At 50.4% G+C, this 17,728-nt stretch overlaps 1 protein-coding gene across 1 annotated transcript in view; it reads right to left on the bottom strand.

The window, feature by feature from the left end:
• LAMA5 (laminin subunit alpha 5) overlaps positions 1–16,402 on the bottom strand; it is an 84,911-nt gene extending 68,509 nt beyond the window's left edge. Inside the window, exons 1-2 of the mRNA XM_082293034.1 lie at positions 16,088–16,402; positions 10,103–10,255 (exon numbers count right to left, since the gene is read on the bottom strand). Coding sequence (XP_082149160.1) covers positions 10,103–10,255; positions 16,088–16,372 — 438 coding nt within the window. The 5' untranslated portion in view covers positions 16,373–16,402. The remainder of the gene's footprint in view (positions 1–10,102; positions 10,256–16,087) is intronic.
• Between the last annotated feature and the right edge of the window lie 1,326 nt (positions 16,403–17,728).

Genomic DNA, 17,728 nt, shown 5'->3' with positions numbered 1-17,728 from the left:
CTCCCTCTGTTGGATTTGGAAGGGGATATGGATGCTCAAACTCTGACACCTTATTTCTGTCTGGTTCTGAACCCAGTTCTAGGAGGTGGCAAATGCCTGTCTTTCCTTGTATTTCTTACTTCACCATTCGCAGGGACAAATGGTTTTGGTAGGTCCTTCTCTGGACCTGATAAGGCTCCAGATTCCACATGTACCAAGATAACCCAGCTCCAACAGGAAAAGAGTCTCCCTTGCACCTTGTATTAGGTCCCTGCGCCAAACCCAAGAGCACCCAGCCTTTCTGTAATTCCTCTGCGTGGTTCCTGCAAGCCTTGACAGCACTGGGTTTAAAGCCTGGTCGTTAGCAGATTTCAACAAAGCCAAACCCGATGCATGCAAGCAGGTTTATTCTTCTAAAAATCTGCATCCCAGCCATGCACCACGTTAGCATTTGTCAGCAAGTTTCCCCACCATGACGCTGCCATTCAGAGCTGGATGAGCTGGCCCAACAGCAGCACATACCAGGGTCACAGCGGGATTAACATTCCCAATGGCACTGTTAACACCAGCACAGATCTGCAGCTACACTGTTTGTGTGGAGTTCTTGCTGCTGCTCAGACCTACGAGGCTCACAAGAACACTGGGTTTGTCCTCACAATCCCCTCAAGACCCCCTTGTATTTCCAGCCCCATTTGCAGAGACTTGAAGCAAGCCTGCTCCAAGGCAGAAAACGACAACTGGTAGAGAAAGAAATAACCAAACCCCTTCCTGGAGTCCAGCCAAAATCTTTGTGCCCACTAAGTTTGGGTGGATGCAGACTTTGCAAAAGCCTGGAATAGGATTAAGGGACAGCTTTAGCAAACAGCCAGGACAACAACAGTGAAGTCATGATGAAGGCAGCGATACAGATTTGTGTTTGCAGTCATGAGTCTGTGTTTACAGTTTGCAACTATGTGCAAATACCAGAAAGCCATTCTTTTCCTCTTCCCATCGGGACTTGGCATTGAGCACATTTAACTAGATCCAAGAGATGCCTACAGCAGCATGCCAGCTGGATTTTGGGCACAGGGCATGCTCCAATCCACAGTGATGGGAACTTGCAGGAACCCATAAATAGAGCTCAGCTGAGTGTGTGTGTGTGAGGGAGAACTCTGTATCAAAGCAGGCAGAGAAAGAAAAGGGAAACTAAAAAAAAAATTGTGGCAATTCTCAGTTTGGCTGTTTGCTTGTCCCTGCATGGGTTACACAAACAACCACTGGCAAGGCTCAGGGTGCCAAGCTGAAGATGCAAAGTGATTCTCAGGCAGGGCACATCAACTAGAGCAAGTTACAAACACCACCTTTGCCAGGAAATCTCCTCCATCAAAGATGCAGTTTACAGCACACAGCCTCATGGAAAAAGCCATCAGTGATATGCAGATCTTCTAGGATAAAGGCAACTTCTTCTAAGGGAAGCTGTTCTAACTTCCAGATAACCACATACATCATGCAACAGAGGAGCTCAGCTGGTCTAACCCTGCTGGCTGAGCCCCAGCTTCTCCAGGTAGATGTGTCTGGGAACAAAAGGAATGATGCTTTCTGCCACATCATCTCCCATGAATGTTCTGTTGTTTGACAGAGGGAAGGACAAGAATGTCAAACTACCATCCTAACACTGTCCTCCAGGAGCCCTGACTGACAAGTCCTGGCAGGACTTGGTGCAGCAGCAATTGCTGGCCCCGTTACCTGCTCATCCTCTCCCTGCCTCTATGTGGCTGCCTTGCCAAAGCACTGGGGCCACAGAGGGTGCCTGGAGGAAACAGGCAACGTGGCTTCCTCCACTGCACGAACAGGAGCTGGCACCATCCAGACCCACCTTCCACTAGCAGTGACCTCACGTTAACAAAGGCTTTTTCATAGTCATGTATAGCAAATCCTTCTGTGGGGAACAAAATGTCATTCCTCTCATTCTTGTCAGAGTTTCTGGTGGCCAAAGTAACCCCAAACCACTGCCCAGTCCTTGCCTTGTGCAGAGTCATCTATGTGTCACTCTCAAGGCTTTGTCCTCTTCCTCCCTGGATCTCCCAGTATCTCTCATCCCTGTTCCCATCTCTCCTCTCTAACCTCCAGAAACAAATCGTCAGTTACCAGGTCTGTGTGAATAAGCCACATTTCCCTAATGAACTGCCACTGATCTGGAGTCTGCTCTTAAGCCATTTAGGAAGACTCTTCCACCCCAGCACATGAGGCATGTGCATCTCTCCGTGCGTCTTCCTACTGATCTCCTTTTTCATTTCTATCAAACGGGAAGCAGTGTACTATTTATTGCACTGTTGGCATTAAACATAGAAGGAGAGGTCTGGAATTTGAAGAGCACTGAATCCAGAAAACAGGAAACTACTGAGGATCAAGGCTGGGCACAGCCTGAAGGCCCCACGTTTATGACTATAATAAAAGGATATGGCAGACATGAATGCAGGGCTGAGCCAGGCTTGGTAAAGCATCAAAAGAAAGGTGCAGGGGGCTAGAACAGGCTTGAAAGAGCAGAGAGCTGACTAGGCAGATGATCAAAAGTGTATTTAGCATCCTCCCTGCCAGCCCTGTGGCTCTGAGCCAGGACATAGCTGTGCTGGAGCTGTGGAGGGCAAGGACAGCTCCTGGAATCGTGCCCCAGGAAGCAGGAAGAGCTCACTTGAGGGGCTTCCCATCCTGACCAGGACAAGCGTCAAGAACTGAACTGGCTGTGCAATGGCACAGGATGAGCCTGTCTCCCATTCCCACACAAACAGCAGCACTGGCAGCAATTTCAGGCTCACAGCCCTCAGCTTCAGCACTTGGGGATGTGTGCAGGACATGAGTTCGTGGACAGATGAGCACCCATAGGGCTGAGGGATGCTCTCACTTGGTGGAAGAAGTGACAGACAGAGGAGAAAGGCTGCACAGAGCCAAGCCAAGAGCTTGACACAAGAAATCATTCTCTTCTGCGACTCCCTGGTCTGGTGCTGTGCAGGCTCCTGCATGCAGGCCATGCACAGAAAACGATGGAGATAAAGTGCAGTATTCCCATTTTGGAGGTGGGACAAGCCAAAGCACAGAAAATGCTAAACCACTTAACGGGATGCCAGCATGCTCTGTGTCACAGCTGTGAACTACTCTGCATCCACTGGGTAACCTGACCTTCCCAAAAAATTTCCTGAAGGAGGAAAACAACACAAACAGGGGCCTGACCCAGGCGGTCCCGCTCTGTTTTAACTCGCCTGGTGCGGCCACGGACAGAGCTCACCCCGGAGCACGTGTACCCACACACACCCCAGTCAAAGCACACTCTTGTTTTCCAGCCCAGCCAAGCAGACACTTTACAGGAGAACAGCAAGAAATTACCAGGCTTGCCTTCCAGCTATTCATTACAAACTAAAACCTCCCCTACACCAGCCTGACCTCTCCCCAGCCCGAGCACACCCCGAGGCTCTCCTAATCTTTGAAGAATCCCAGGGAGTTGAGAAGGAAGGGACAGCCTGGAGGGAGTAAGAAGCTCCACGGCAGGAGACCTCAGCATCAGCCTCTTTGTTTCTCATCACACCAACATTATAAATAGGCAACAACACCTAGGGAGAAACTACAGTGGAAATCTTGCATGCATTTCTTAGAACCAGCAATTATCCTTTCATCAGTCATTACCTGGAGCTGTTCTGCGGGGGGAGGTTCAGGCTTATTTTAACACCTGGTTCAGGTCTAGGCAGAGCAAGCACAGCCTCTGGGAAGATTAAGCTGTTGAAGCACAAGGGTCATTTGTACAAGATGCAAAGGACAGGCAGAAACAACCTCCTTGAGGCCACAAAAGGTGCCACAGTGCTGAGTGACCTGCCCAGAGCCTCCTGCCCCCCTGCTCTTCCCCGTGCTCACAGCCTGGCAGATGTGCAGGGCAGGTCTTTTGGGAATCAGACATTACAAGTGAAATACTTTCTAGTCAATGCAGCCCTGGAAGACTGATTTTAAGCAGTACTGGTTCATGACTGGAATAAACATAACACACAACTAAAATGCATGTGTCACCTGTGATTTACCTACACCAGTATTGTGCACATCTTTTCCCTTAACACTGACCAACAACAGCAGCAGCAGCAGCAAAGAGGAAAGAAGTTTCAGCCTTGGCTGCTCTGGATCCTGGAGCTTGGCATCCAATTTGGCAATGCTGTTTGAAAAGGAGAGGATGGGTCTGCTCTTGCTGCCAGAGGAGACAGATCCCCAGTTGATTAACAACCAGACACTCCCTTCCCGCTCACCTGAGCGGCTCCCACACAGCCCTTGGAGCCAGGAATCTGGTGGGAGTTGGCAGATGGCCCTTCTCGACCTTTCTGCACTAAGTAAAGGCAAAAAATCTCACTTTATCAGCCCAAAAAAACCCCCTAAATAGCTGCAGGTCCAGGTCAGGGGAACCGCAGCTTTGAAGAAGAGACTTCACAGCTAAGTTAATTTAAACAATAAAGTGGGAAATAAATTGGGAGAGAAGAGAGGATCCATCCACTTGGGCTTGGTTCCAGCTCCCAGTGCTGCACGCTCTCCCAGTCACACCTTTTCTGCTTTTCCCAGAGAAGCATTACAGATACACACCCTGCGTCCATCCCACAGCCACTGCAAAGGACAGCAGCATTGAACAGGCTCTGTAGTTAAATGGAACCCAAAACCATCTCAGATCAGGAAACCATAGTTTTGAAGCCTATAAACAAAGACCTTGAACTGCTTTTGAAGGATTTTATGGCAATTGCAGAGGACTCTACACAGGAGAAGAGACTGCAGGCTCAGCTGTGGAAAGTAAAAAAGACTTCTGCTCAGCCTACTTAATGTGCTTTATTTTTAATACTGCTTTTGCTCCAAGAGCCAGAGAGCAATTTGGAGAAAGAACGTCTTTGTTAGAGATTTCACGCCCCAACCCTTTATTTAAGGTGCAAAAGCTCACAATAAATGTCACTAAGCCCTCCTACCCCTTTCCCACAGTGGTGCCCCAGCACAGCGAAGACCAAGTAGGAGTAATTACCAAATAGTTACTCCTCAGCAATAAGAGGAGAAAAGTAAAAACGATGTACAAAAAAAAAAACCCTTAAATCCTCACCCATTCTTGCAATGCTCCATGAAAAACACACCAGGCAGGTAAGGCAGCCTGTGGCCCTGAGAGAAACGGGCACTGTGCATTTTCCAGGGATGTGTGCTGGGGAAAATGCTGCAGGAGACATCCCCAGTGAGGGGAAGGAAAAGAAGAGACTCGGTTCAACTTTCCCCCTGTGCACAGCAAGAATGAACAAGAGTGCCCTCGAGGGAAATGTAAGCAGCAGCTTCATCACCCGGAGGCAGTAAGGGCTCCCACAGCAACGGAAATGAAGTTGCAAAAGGAACAAGGTGAAAAAAGGGAGAAATTTAAATGGTTTTCAGCTGAAAATGCTTGGATGACCATCACCCTTATCCCACATCAAGCCTAGGGAAAGCAGCCTCTAGGACATCATCTTTATTCATTAAGAACCCTGAGTGTTCTCTTGGGATTTCATGAGTTTACTCCCTCAAGAGGGATTCTTCAATTAATTAAGCCAGGAAATAAACATCACATTCATCTTCATGTTGAAGGCTTTTGCTGGGAACAGCGAGTGAGCGTCAGCCCATCAGTTTGAGGGATTTCCTTACAGCTGCCTTTCAAAGGGGGCTCCTGAAGACCTCTACCAGCAGCTCCCATTACTATTTCAACTGAATGAAAATAAATGGGAGGTGAGAAACTGAGGTGAAAGAAGATTTCGGAGTGTTGTTACAGACAAGGTACTATGCTCTGGATCAGTGGTGTTCCTTTAGCCTTAGACCAGGTCTAATCCAGCTCAGATCTGCCAAAGATGAGCAGGAATTTAATACTCATTAACAAGAATACAGTTCACACAACAAGGATTGAGCTGTTCATGCAAGTCAGGCATTTAGCTACTCTCAAACACTTGTAGGCATCCTGCACATCACACCATAGTGCAAAGCTGGTCCTGAGGGGCTATGTTTGCAGTGCAAAAGGGAAAGAAAGCAGGTTTATGGCTGAAAATCCCCCATGGGAAAAACACCCAGCTCCTTTTGAGCCACGTTTCACACTGAAAGACCAGCAGCCTGTTGGCCAAGGGCTGAAGAACCTCGTGTGTTTTGTGTATCAACACCTTTACTCTGGAGCTGGAAGAGCCTGGCAAGCACAAGTTAATCAGTTCAGAAGCCAGAAAAAGTGGCAGCTTTGGCAGATCCCACTGTAATCAGTAGGAAACTCAAGAGGTGCTTCTCAAAGCACCCAGAAAGTTATCAATCTACTCCCTTGCTGAGATACATCCCACAGCAACTACAAAACACACCTTCGTACTGGCCCAGGAGCTTGGCTCACAATCCCTTTCATTTCCTTTCCACTTTTGTGAATTACCAATGAATGCAACTTTTCTTTTCCTCCTTCTAACTCCAAAGGGAGCTGCATTTTAAGGAGCTCTGGAGGTCTCCAAAGGAGGAGGCTTCTCTTCTCTCCTCAGCAGAAGTGAATGGATGTCAGTGTTTCTGTCAGGCACTGCCCAACTAAATATCTTTGGGGTGTAAATCAAGACTCCCTGCAAAGCTTCAGTCTGAAATCCTGCTGTTCTCTAGTGTCACCAGGGCCAGCAGACAACACAGGGGGAGATGCTGGCTGCTACCCAGCCACCTTCTCACTGCAGTAATTAACCTCAAGCAAGCACTGGCACGAAGCTCCTGCTCTTGCATGACTGCAAGCATTCCTCCCCCAGAGTTTATCATAAAGCACCAACTTATCCATAAACATCTCAAGGAAGGGCTGGCCTGGGTTCACCTTCATGCAAGGAAGATGTCAGGCTCTGGCAGGGAGCCAGCCATTCATGTTTCCTTAAACCTTGTCAGCTCTGACTCAAACGACCTTTTGGGGGGGGGAGGGGGGGGGCAGAATCTTCCATCACACCCCTTCCTCCCCCTCCACCCACTGTGGTACTTAATCACAGCAGGATCACAGGGGACAATTTCCATGGTGGTGGTGAGTCATGGTCTCCTGTCCCTCTGCTCTCTGCACAGCCCCTCTGCAGCAGAGGCACATTCCCATTTCCAGCTGGCCTGGAGCCTCCAGGCAGGAGAGGAAAGAACTTGGAGCTGAGCAGCAGTGGGGCAGGTTTAAGAGCCTGCACCACAACATGGATCTTTGCCCTCCAAGCCAGGTAGGACAGCCGCTTTTTGGGATTTTGACAAGGCCAGACCATCCAGCAACAGCAGTGTCCTCCCAGCACACAGCACCCACAATTCTACTCTCCAAAACCTGAGCCATGCTTCATCATGGTGCCATGATGCATTTTACATCGAATTCATGCAGTGGCCCAAGGTCATGATTAAAAGCAAGAAAAAAAAAATTCCCTCTCCATACTCCTCAGCATCTCCTAAAACCCATTTAATTTTCCTCCCTGGAGCTGCTTGTCATATTTCTGGCACTCAGACCCAGGTCTGACATGGAAACTTTCAAGTGACTATTCCTCCTCTTGCAGCCTTTCTCCCCCACCAATTCTGAAAAGAAAAATCACTTCTCCCCAAGGAGGCAGGAACAGACAAGGTACCAGCAGGAGCAACTCCCATCCAGCCCCCCCAGCAGATAACAGGACACAGCCATGGTGGGAGCCCTGACCTGCCTTGCTGATGAAGCCATTAAGATTAGGCTGCTGCTGGCACTAAGATGACATGAGGAGAGGGTTTAATACCCTCACACCAGCTGGGTGGCCAGCCCAAACCATCCTGGAGCTTATTTGCTGGCTGTGAATATTCCTCCTTCTCTCCTTCCCACAGGATTTTAACACCCCTGTGAGGAGAGCAAGCTCCCGGCCAGCAAACAGCAAAGAGCAACAGGCTGCTTAATTAACCGACCCTCTCCCAGGTGCCACAGCCTCGCCAAACGCTGGAGAAACCCGATTCCAGCTGGTAATTAAGCACTTATGGCTGGAGAGGGACGAAGCCAGCAGGAGCAAAGGAAGGGGCTGACACCACAACCCCCTGTGCCAGCCCCTGCCGTGCCCCCAATGCCATCAGCACCCCAGACACCCATGAGAACCCGGAGGGACAAAAGCTTTTAGCGGCTGTGAGTCCCTTAAATGAAACCTTAACTGGTCCAAGAGCTCTCAAGATTGATACACAGAAGAAAGAGAGGCCTTGATTGCCAGCCAGAAAAAAGCCCTGCTGTCAGACATGCCTGTGAGGGTGTTGCTACCTGTGCTGTTTTCACTGGTATCCAAGGAATTTGGGAAGCCTGGCTGCCAGGTACACTGGCCTGATCCTGCACTTGCCCTGCTGACCACACTGGCTCCCAAGAATTTCTCTCTTCTATCCTTTCAACCAGAGTCAACTTCAAAAGGAGGAAATTAACGATTCCCTAACATTTAATCTTGTTTCTATGGCCCGACCTACCAAAACAAAGGAGTTAAAAGCAAAGAACTGACTCTCACCAGGAGCATAAACAGGTTATTACAGCAATTACATGCAATAAGGCCATGTAAAAAGGGGAAGCCACTAAAACCCACTGAAGCTTTAGGATTGTGCTGCTCTTGGGACCAGCTGGGTTTGTGATGTATTGCAAAGGTGACAGGGAAGTAGAGGGTCTGTGAGCCCAGAGAAAATCCACACCCGGTGAAGCATCTGCCACCTTCGACACACATGCAAATTCTGGTACCAACCCTGCAGAAATGACAGCACAATCCCATCTCCCTGGGTACCGAGGGCAAACAGACTCCGGAGAGAGAAGGTCAGCTTAGACCAGCTCGGTTTTAACAGTACTGAAGTCCTCCCATTTTATTCCAAGCTCTGGCTCCCAGCACAGCAGCTCTGAAGGCTGCAAGCCCCCAGGTGAGCCAAACTCAGCAGCTTGCAGGCGTACAGGGCAGCTGGGTTAGCTCTGGCCTAAAGCCAGAAAGTTGCCACAGAAATGACAAAGAGGAGGAGAAGCTCCTGAGGAAAGCTGATCTTTGAAAAATCCCTCTCCAGAGAAGCAGTGAGCGATGGAAAAGCCACACTGCAGGCTGGCCCTTGGTCACAGGGGGAGTGAGCACAAAGCAACCCACCCACCAGCACATCCCTGCCAGCTGGGCTGTTTCTAAGAGACACAGCAGATGCCACCTACGCTGGTGAGGGCTCAGCTCCCCATGTGCGGCCCCGAGAGGCTTTGCCCACACAGCTCTTGTGCCCCGGGCAGTAGCAGATATTTCACTGCTGCTGGTACAGCACAGCTTTAGACTGCTGGCACTCAGAGAGAACAAATTCATGAAGGGTGTTTGGCAGATTCAGACGAGTGCTACAGCAAGTGGATCAGAGACAATCCTGGGGACTAAAGTGTGTGTTTGAAGCATCTAACAGAAGGGTATCAGCATCGGTACAGCCTGGGTATCTACATTTGGAGTCAGGCACCTTGCAAATTGCAGTGACAAATGAGCCCTTACCCCAGCAGAGAGAGCGAAAAAGTCACCTGTGAAGTCACAGAACATCTTTGACACTGCTTCCCTCTGAGCTGAGCAAAGTCTGAGAGAACACTCCATGTCCAGAGGGACATTTTGCAGATGAATAGGAGCAGCAAAGGAGGTGGCAGAGAGGGGGCTGGCAGCCCTGCTATTACAATGGCAATTCCCTCTGACTTGCCAGCATTAGAGACCAAACATCCATAGTCACCCTTTGTCTTTTATAGGAAGACCTTCACAACAGACTTGCTGTTTTTCAAGGAGCTTTAAATGCACCAGTTGAAAGTTTTAGAGCACAACCTTGAATGTCTCACGGCTGTATTTCCCATTTTGGGGTGAGGCCTTGCTAAGTGTCCCCCTTTGAGAGGCAGGTACCCTCTAAGGGGAATGGCACCTACATAATGGGATGAGTTTCCATAAGTGACTCAACTTTTAGGGAAAATCTAAGTAGTAACAGCAAAGAGCACAATATAGTTAATATTACAACAGGCAGGAGGTTTTCCCTTCTCTGTGTTAACCAGGGCCTCCTGCTCTGTCATTAAATGAGTGGATTTTGTTCCACACTTCCAGCAAGGTCCACTAAAAGGATTTTAGAAGCAGAGGAGCACTTCCTCACTAGCATGGTCTACAACGTAACGAAGAAAGGATTCTGTTACCTGTCCAAGGTCCAGGGTGACGTTGACCTGGTTGAACTCCAGTCCCCGGGAAAGAGGGGGGCTCTGCCACCAGCGCTCTGTCCCATCAATGGCATTTGTGATGGGGTGGGCCTTGTTGCTGTTTGCAGAGGAGCAGATGTCGCAGTACTGGCCCTGGTGGAAAGTACAAAAACAACATTTAACTCTGGCCAGAAAAACATGGTACAAAGCAGACAGATATCACAGCAATCCAGAAAACACAGGGTGTAAGCCTGCCAAAGCAAATCAAGAGACAGAAATTTCTGTTTGCACCAATTTAAAGCGCGGATGCAAAAAGGTACATGAAAAGGCTCAAAACCCCCACAACCACCCAGTGCGGAATTTGGGCTGCTCTAAGCAGCATCCCTCCTGAATTTCAGATATGCAGTGAACATTGGCAAAGGATCCCAGACTCAAAGGACTAGTTATCAGAAGCAGAGGAAGGAGTATCTGAGGGAGAAGCTGCACTGCCAATGAAGAGCAGTGGCTCAAACTCCGTGGCCAGCAGCTCCTCTGCTGAGGCTGCCACTCACACCCACCCCTGCTGAGCCCACAGATCCTGACCTGAACCATTCAGTCACTTCTATGGGCTCAGACTGGCAGCTCCTCTGCCCAGCTCCCTGCAGCTGTTTCTTGTCCACCTATTCATTTCACAATATAGTTCTTTCAGCTATGTTCTCAAGCTTAGTCTCGCAGCCAAGTTCCTTTTGCTGATGATGCTGCAATGCAAGGCCAGAAAGGGACAGCCCCAGCTGTCAGCTGGCCAGGGTCTGCCATCACTTCTCTGCCTTGCTTTTGTGGCCAGGGTGGTTTTGTCAGCTCCATGGACACGCTGCCAGAGAAAACAACGCTGCAACTTTAACAGCACCTCCTGAGCAGGATCAGACAAAGACCTGAGCTGTTAGGGGCAATTCTTTCTCTCTCATTAACGGACAAATGAATCTGACCCATGCTCAAAGAAACCTGCAAAGAGCCCTGAAAACTGGCAAATTGTTTTGTGTAGCCACTGTTGTGTCACTTGAATTGCTGCTGCAAACAGCCGGGAAGGGAGCTGTGTTACAGGCAGTTTTCCTTTTAAAGGCGCAGTTATCCCCAGTTATCCCCAGGCAGGAATGCTGCCCTTGCCTGTCCCAGCTGCAGCCAGCGTTAATATTACACCAGGTACAAGATCTCAAGACAGGTAATCCCCTTGCTGCCCCTACAAGGGCTGAGGCAAGGCAGAGCCACTGCGGACTGTGTGATTTTCCAGATGCTCCAAACTCTGGAAGAATCTCAGTGCAAAGGAAACAGATTTCACAGCATTATTCCTCACTGCCACCTGCTTTGTTACTTGCAGGCAGTTCTCCAACACAAATTGCCCTGAACAAGAACACTTTTAAATTATTTCCTCTAGAGATATGGAAATAGAGACAGGCAAGCACAAAGCCAAAGAAAAGGGGAGCTGAAACCATCCAGGTAACCCTGACATTCATGCAGGGAGCACTCAGTGTACAGAGAGGTCACAAGGCTGGTTTGGACATGCTTTGAGCCAGGAGGGAGAGCAGACCAGATAAAACTGACCCAACTCTTCAGCTCAAACCTTTAATTGGAACCGGTGCAACAGGTTGTGTGGAAATTTCTGCTGCACAACACACAACACTGAGGTGGGGGAGAGAGCAAGGCAAGATTAAAAAATGGGCATAAGTAACAAAAAAATAAAGTGCTTTCATGCTTTAAATTCTTGCCACAGATGTAAAAAGCATTTTGAACCCAAAGGTCACATTGATGGGAGACAGTCAACTCAAGTTGAGTAAGAGTGGAGTAAAAATTAGGATCAGCTGCTCCACATTTATAATGCTGCTGTTGTCCCTCCCTGGGCAGCCTGCTGGGCTGGGAACACATCAACAGCTGAACCAGGTTTGCTGTTCAAAGTGTGATTAGCCTCTGTGATGCACCAGTTGCTCATTAGTTGTTTCATTAGAGCCAGACCTAAACCTGACCTGAATCATTTCCAGCTATTTGTGTTTTAGAGCAACTCAGCCTCCTGCACATTGTGTTAGGTTCTCTAGAGGGAATTTCTGACATCAGCAAGAGGATTTTAATTAAAAAGCAATTGTGAGCTGCAGGCTTAGCAGAGACAGCAGGTTGCCAGAGCAGGAGAGGCGTGGACACTACAAAGGTATGGCCACAGAAAGAACTTCAGCAATGCAAGGAGTTGCAAGGCGGCTCAGAGAACATAAAACTGCCACTATCAGAACAAACTGCAAAGAGGGAGAGATAAGGAGGAAGTTTGAATGAGGGGCAGCTTCCAGAGACCTGCAAGGCCTGATCCTTCACAGGTCAGTGGGAACTTTGAAGTTTCCTCTGAGCATAAAGACAAGCTGGGCACCCTGCTGGCACCACTCTCAGGGGACACAGGTGGCTTTGTCCCAGTTTACCTGACCCTGCCATGACCCACCACCAGCTCCCCTCACCTGATTTATCAGAAAGCCACAGGGAGCATGGGGCTGCTGGGGATGAGGTAAAAAGGGCAGGAAACGGGGTGTAAAAAGTACTGTTTCAGACAAAGTGCCTGCTTGCAAGCTGCTCCCTGGGCTGTCCCTGCAGATCAGCTGCTCACATGGAGTTAAGCAGGCACTGCCTCACCAGGTGTCTTTTCTTCGGGCAACAACTTGTTCCAAAACTGTGTTTTCAGCCACAGTCAAACCACTGAAATGCAACACTGTCATAGATGTAAACACAGAAGAGACACGTGCAGAGAGCTACAGCACCAATTGTCACCTGGAGCACTGAGAGCCCCGGGCTGAGCCCGATTCCCTCTGCCACACAGAGCTACACACCAAAGACACAGCATGGGATAAAAAGAGGCACCAGGACAAATGGTCACCGACACCACAGCATATCAAAAGAGAATGTCACTTAACCCTGAGACACTGAGGAGTGAAACAGCTTCAGATTTCATCTGTTACCAATACCTGAAAGAGTGAGAGGACCAGAGCTCTGGTCAGTGCCCACGCTCCTCAGGCAAGGATAGCTCAGGGCTGCAGTTCAGCGTGCAAAGCAGTGCTCTGAACACAGGGCTGGGGTGAAGACAGGCTTCAGAGAAAGGCACAAGCAGCACTGACTTGAAATCGGTCAAATTTGTTGTATGTTCTGAAATTCTGAGGTCTGTAATTGCTTCAGTTAATGCCAGTAACCTGCCTCACTGTTACACTCCTAATCTGAAATAATCATCTACAAACCTGCCCCACCCCAGGAGCAGTGCATGATCCCTGCTGGTTTTGGAATAGCCCTCAGGCACAGAGGTGGGATGGGGAACATGAGCACATGGCTGTGCCTTTTCAGAGCTGCCTGTTTTGGAAGACAGATAGTTACAAGCATCTCCAGTAAAGCTTAATCAAAAAAAGAAGCCTGTGATCTCTCTTTTGCCTCATCCTCAAGACATTATCATTAAGGCAGGCCTGCCCACGCTGAGGAGTGCGTTTGACAAGGGAAGCAAACCTCCATGGCAAGTTCCTTTCAGCACACCTCAGCATTGCTGTGCCTCACATCCTTCCAGACTGAAAAGCCCCCCACAGTTGGAAATGCAGTCTTCTGCCAAAAAGCCCTGAATAAAGCAAAGGAAACTCCTTGAAAAGGTTTACAGCCTTCCCAGAAGCTGTGCCAAAACCACTTCAAGCTTCTTTAGGGCAGCATTACTTCAGAAAACTTAATGATTATTGGCACTTTAAGACCATCATGTTTAAAAGTCAGTGAACTCCCTTTTCTGAAATCTTCTACAATGTCAAATTAAACCAGCAGAAAACAGAGAACTGATTGAACTAATTTATTAGATGATTGTATTAATGTTTATCCTGGGTCTTTAATCAAGCAAATGTCCCTTCACCAACAGAGTATGCGGATGTCTCTTGGAGGGTCCCAAGCAGCACTGTTCCAGTATTCCTGATGAAAACTCCTTATGCCACAGCCACATCACACATGAGCAGCATGGAGCAGGTGAATGGAGAACAGAAGGGACTCTGGGCTGGGGGGACACGCAGGCAGCAAGGACATGCATGTGGAGTTCATTATTGCTGTTTCAGTCCTCTCAAATTGAACACTTCCCTCCCACCTCCCCTCCTTGCTTTAGTCACTGGGTGGTGCCAAGACCCCTAAAGGGGATGAATTGGGAACTTTGACCTCTGCCCTGATGCCTCCTTTTTCCTCCCCTCCCTTTTAGGTGCTGCCTGTGGTCATGGAAAGGAGCCACTACAAAAGGACTTTTCTAAAGCTTTCAAACTGAGCGAAGCCCGCTGGCCTGGGAAGTGGTGCTCAGATCAAAGCCCCCCTGTGCCAGAGCTGCACAGGGGACAGGAGGGGGTCACCGCAGAATTCCACAGCTCAGGAGCTGTGTTTGGCAGTGGGGGCATGCTGGGGCTGCCCCCACAGCTGGTACAGCCTGAAGGGTTTCCTTCAGTCACCAGCATCCTTAGTGCTGCATGTCATGCTGAGCTAGCAGGGTGGCCAGAGCACAGATGGACACATGTGGAGTGATAAATGCATACCCACATTTGCCAGCTTTTCCAAGCAGCCTTATCCTCCCAGTTTTGCTTGGCACATTATTCACTTATTTGTTTGCAAGTGCACCGAGCAGCAGTTACTTCTTCACCTTTCCTTACTGCTTTGCCTCACTGGAGGCACAGTTACTACATGGAACTCCCTGTAAGCCTCCTGCTACTGGGACTTAAAGCTGCCTCGAGTTACACTATTTTACAGTGCAGTGAAGTGAAACATCGCTTTAAAAGGTGGCAAAATTCGGAGGAGGATACGTCAGGTTTTTGCCATCCAGTGACATCTTCAACCATTTATAATACACAGACAGCAAAATTCCATGTCATAACCGCACAATAGCCGGAAAATTCCGAGTGCAGCAATAACTCGGGAGAATGCGGACAGAATGAGAAAAACGCTTTCAGAGACGATCTTGTAACAAAGCCACCCCCACCAAAAGGCCGAGAAAGGCTCGGTCTGAGAAAGTGATAGTTTTCCTTTGCTCATCCATGTTGTTACACAAAACAGGGACAGCCCATTGCTCCACTGCAACAGGTGACTGGCACCACGACCCTCACAAGCAGCACGCAGAAAACACTGAGCAGCAGCTGGTGAATCTGTGGCTGGCTGCCTTCAGGGGGGACACTGCGTCCGCGGGTCCTGCAACTAAACCTGGTGTTTTACAAGCCCGTGTACAACTGTTCTTTCCTCCCTTCAAGGGAGCCATAGCTGTTACACTGCACTGCAGCTTTCACCGTCTACATTCCTGGCTGCAAGCTCCCTCTGGGCAGCTTAAAATGGGACCCCTGAGATAAGTCACCTGACATTCGCTTGTAAAATCCACCCTCCTAACTTTCCCCTCTGCTCATCCCAATGCCCCACCGAAAACACGGGGAACGGTGGAGTTAAAACACATCAAGGTAAATATTATCACGTTCAAGACACATCAAAGTAAACATTAAACATTATTCCCTGAGTAGCAAAGGGAGTTTGGGTGCTGGTTTTCCCGGGATTTTAAAAACATAAAGGACCCAAAACTTTAAAAATAATGCCCCTGGAACTCAGCGAGCCGCCTTTCATGCGAGCAACTCCTGGCAAGGCTGGGACAGAGACCGAGCACGTGCGTCCCACAGCCCCCGCTGCTCCGGGGCGGACCTGGGCAGGGGGATGCCCAGGGACCACCCCTCCCTGAGCCCCCAGCACTGACCCACCCGCGGCTGCTGCACCAGCTCTGCCCGAGGCAGCCGGCGATGCGTGGGAAAACGCGCGGAGCGGGGCCCTGCCCGCCCAGCCCCGGGCTGCCCCCGCCGCAGCCCCTGCGCTCCGCGGCGACACCGAGAACCGGGGGCGCACAAAGGGGGCTCGGACCCGAGCGCACCCCCGGCCGCGCCGCCCCGGCGAGGCTCCGCCAGCCGCCCGTGCGTGCGCGGGCTCCGTGCCCTCCTCCCCCGGCCGTACCTGGATAGTCTGGTTGGGGTCCCCCCCGGCCACCGGGCCCCCCACCAGCTTGCAGTACAGATCCTCCACGGCGCGGCGGCCGCCGGCGCCCGTCGCCTCCTCGCCGCAGGTGGCGGTGGCGGAGATGCGGGTGCCCTCGGCCAGGTTGAAGTAGGGCGGGTGGAGGCTGTGCCCGTTCACATCGCTGGGGAAGGAGGCGGGCGGCCGGGCGGCGGCGGCGGGCAGCGCCAGCAGCAGCGGCAGCAGCAGGAGCCGCGCACCGCCCCGCTCCGCCGCCCTCGCCATCTTCGCTCGGCGGGGCCGGGCAGAGCTGCGGCACCGACACCGGTACCGGCTCCGTTCCCCCGGCTCCGCTGCCGCCGCCCCGCTCGGCTCTGCCCCGCGCCGCCGCCGCCGCCGCGCTACTTCAGCCCCGGCAGCGGGGAGGGGCCGCGGCAGCCCCGCCGCCCCGATTAACCCTTTGCCGCCCCGGGAGCCCCCCTCTGCCCAGCCGGCCTCGCCCCGGCACCCCGCCCCCCCCCTGGCCCCGCCAGAGCGAGGGGAAGCCGAGTGGGGTGAAGGGATGCCCCCGTTCCCAAATAAACGGGGACGGGATCCCCCGGGAACAATGTGCCCATTGTATCTGCGGGGCTGCGCTGCCCGCGGCGGCTCGCTGGTGTTTTAGTACGTTAAACTCCATTAACCGATAGATCGGGTTATCGACAGGAAAAACTCTATTACTAATTAACAAAGCGGGAAGGCTTAACCAAACCCAGTTCGCTCTCCTGGAGGTATGCTGTGGGTTCGCAATTAATTTGGGCAGTGAAAAATTTTACTTCCACTTTCCCCGGAAAGGATGGCTTTGGGGAAATGACTTTACCTTCTCACCTAAGGGTGAAGGAAGCAGCTCAGCGATAACCCAGCTCTCCCATCCCTCCGTGGTGTGACTTGCAGGGACACACACACTGCCAGGTGTGTGTACATGCTGCTGGGGGGAAGACATTTTACAGATAAAATCCTGAACATAAATAAAGAGCAACACCTAAATTAACTCATCAAACCACTGCTTCGATTTTCCAGCAAGCACGGGCTATTTTTAAATCCAAGAATTAAATGATACACACAAAATGTTGTGCCTGAACTGGACAAGACTTTCTTTAAACTAGGACATACCAAGAGACCAGGTCTGGACTCCAAACAAGTTGGATTGTTGCGGTATTTGAACCCCACAGGAAGCAAAACAAGCTCTTGAGCATGTCCAGGTCTTCGCAGGCTGCTGCGGGGCATTTGCTCTTTGCATCGCATCATCCTCTTTGTTTCTTTTTTTCTGCGGACAGCCTAAGAGGTACCAGTCCTCTTGGAAAAGTTACTGCCTTAAGTATGAAAAGCTTTTTAAAAAAAACCCAACAAACCCAAAAACTCATTGTGATGCGCGTGGTTCAAATATGTAGTTCCACAAACTGAATTCACACATGGCGTGTACCAGCCAGGCTCTGCAATTACCCCGATTTTAGCACTTTCAGGGGAGTTTGAAAGATCCCTCTTACTGTGCCTGGAGCACTGTAAATGTAGATGAGTGTATATATCGATTTTTTGTAACGTTTCCACAGGGTGCTGCAGGCAGTGGGACTGTCACAGCCCCCCGGGCGGGTGCCGCTTGGG

This window comes from Coloeus monedula (genome assembly GCF_965178545.1).
Source record: "Coloeus monedula genome assembly, chromosome: 17".
NCBI lineage: Eukaryota > Metazoa > Chordata > Aves > Passeriformes > Corvidae > Coloeus > Coloeus monedula.
The sequence above is the reverse complement of the archived record's forward strand: the minus strand, read 5'-3'. Positions and strand labels throughout refer to the sequence as shown.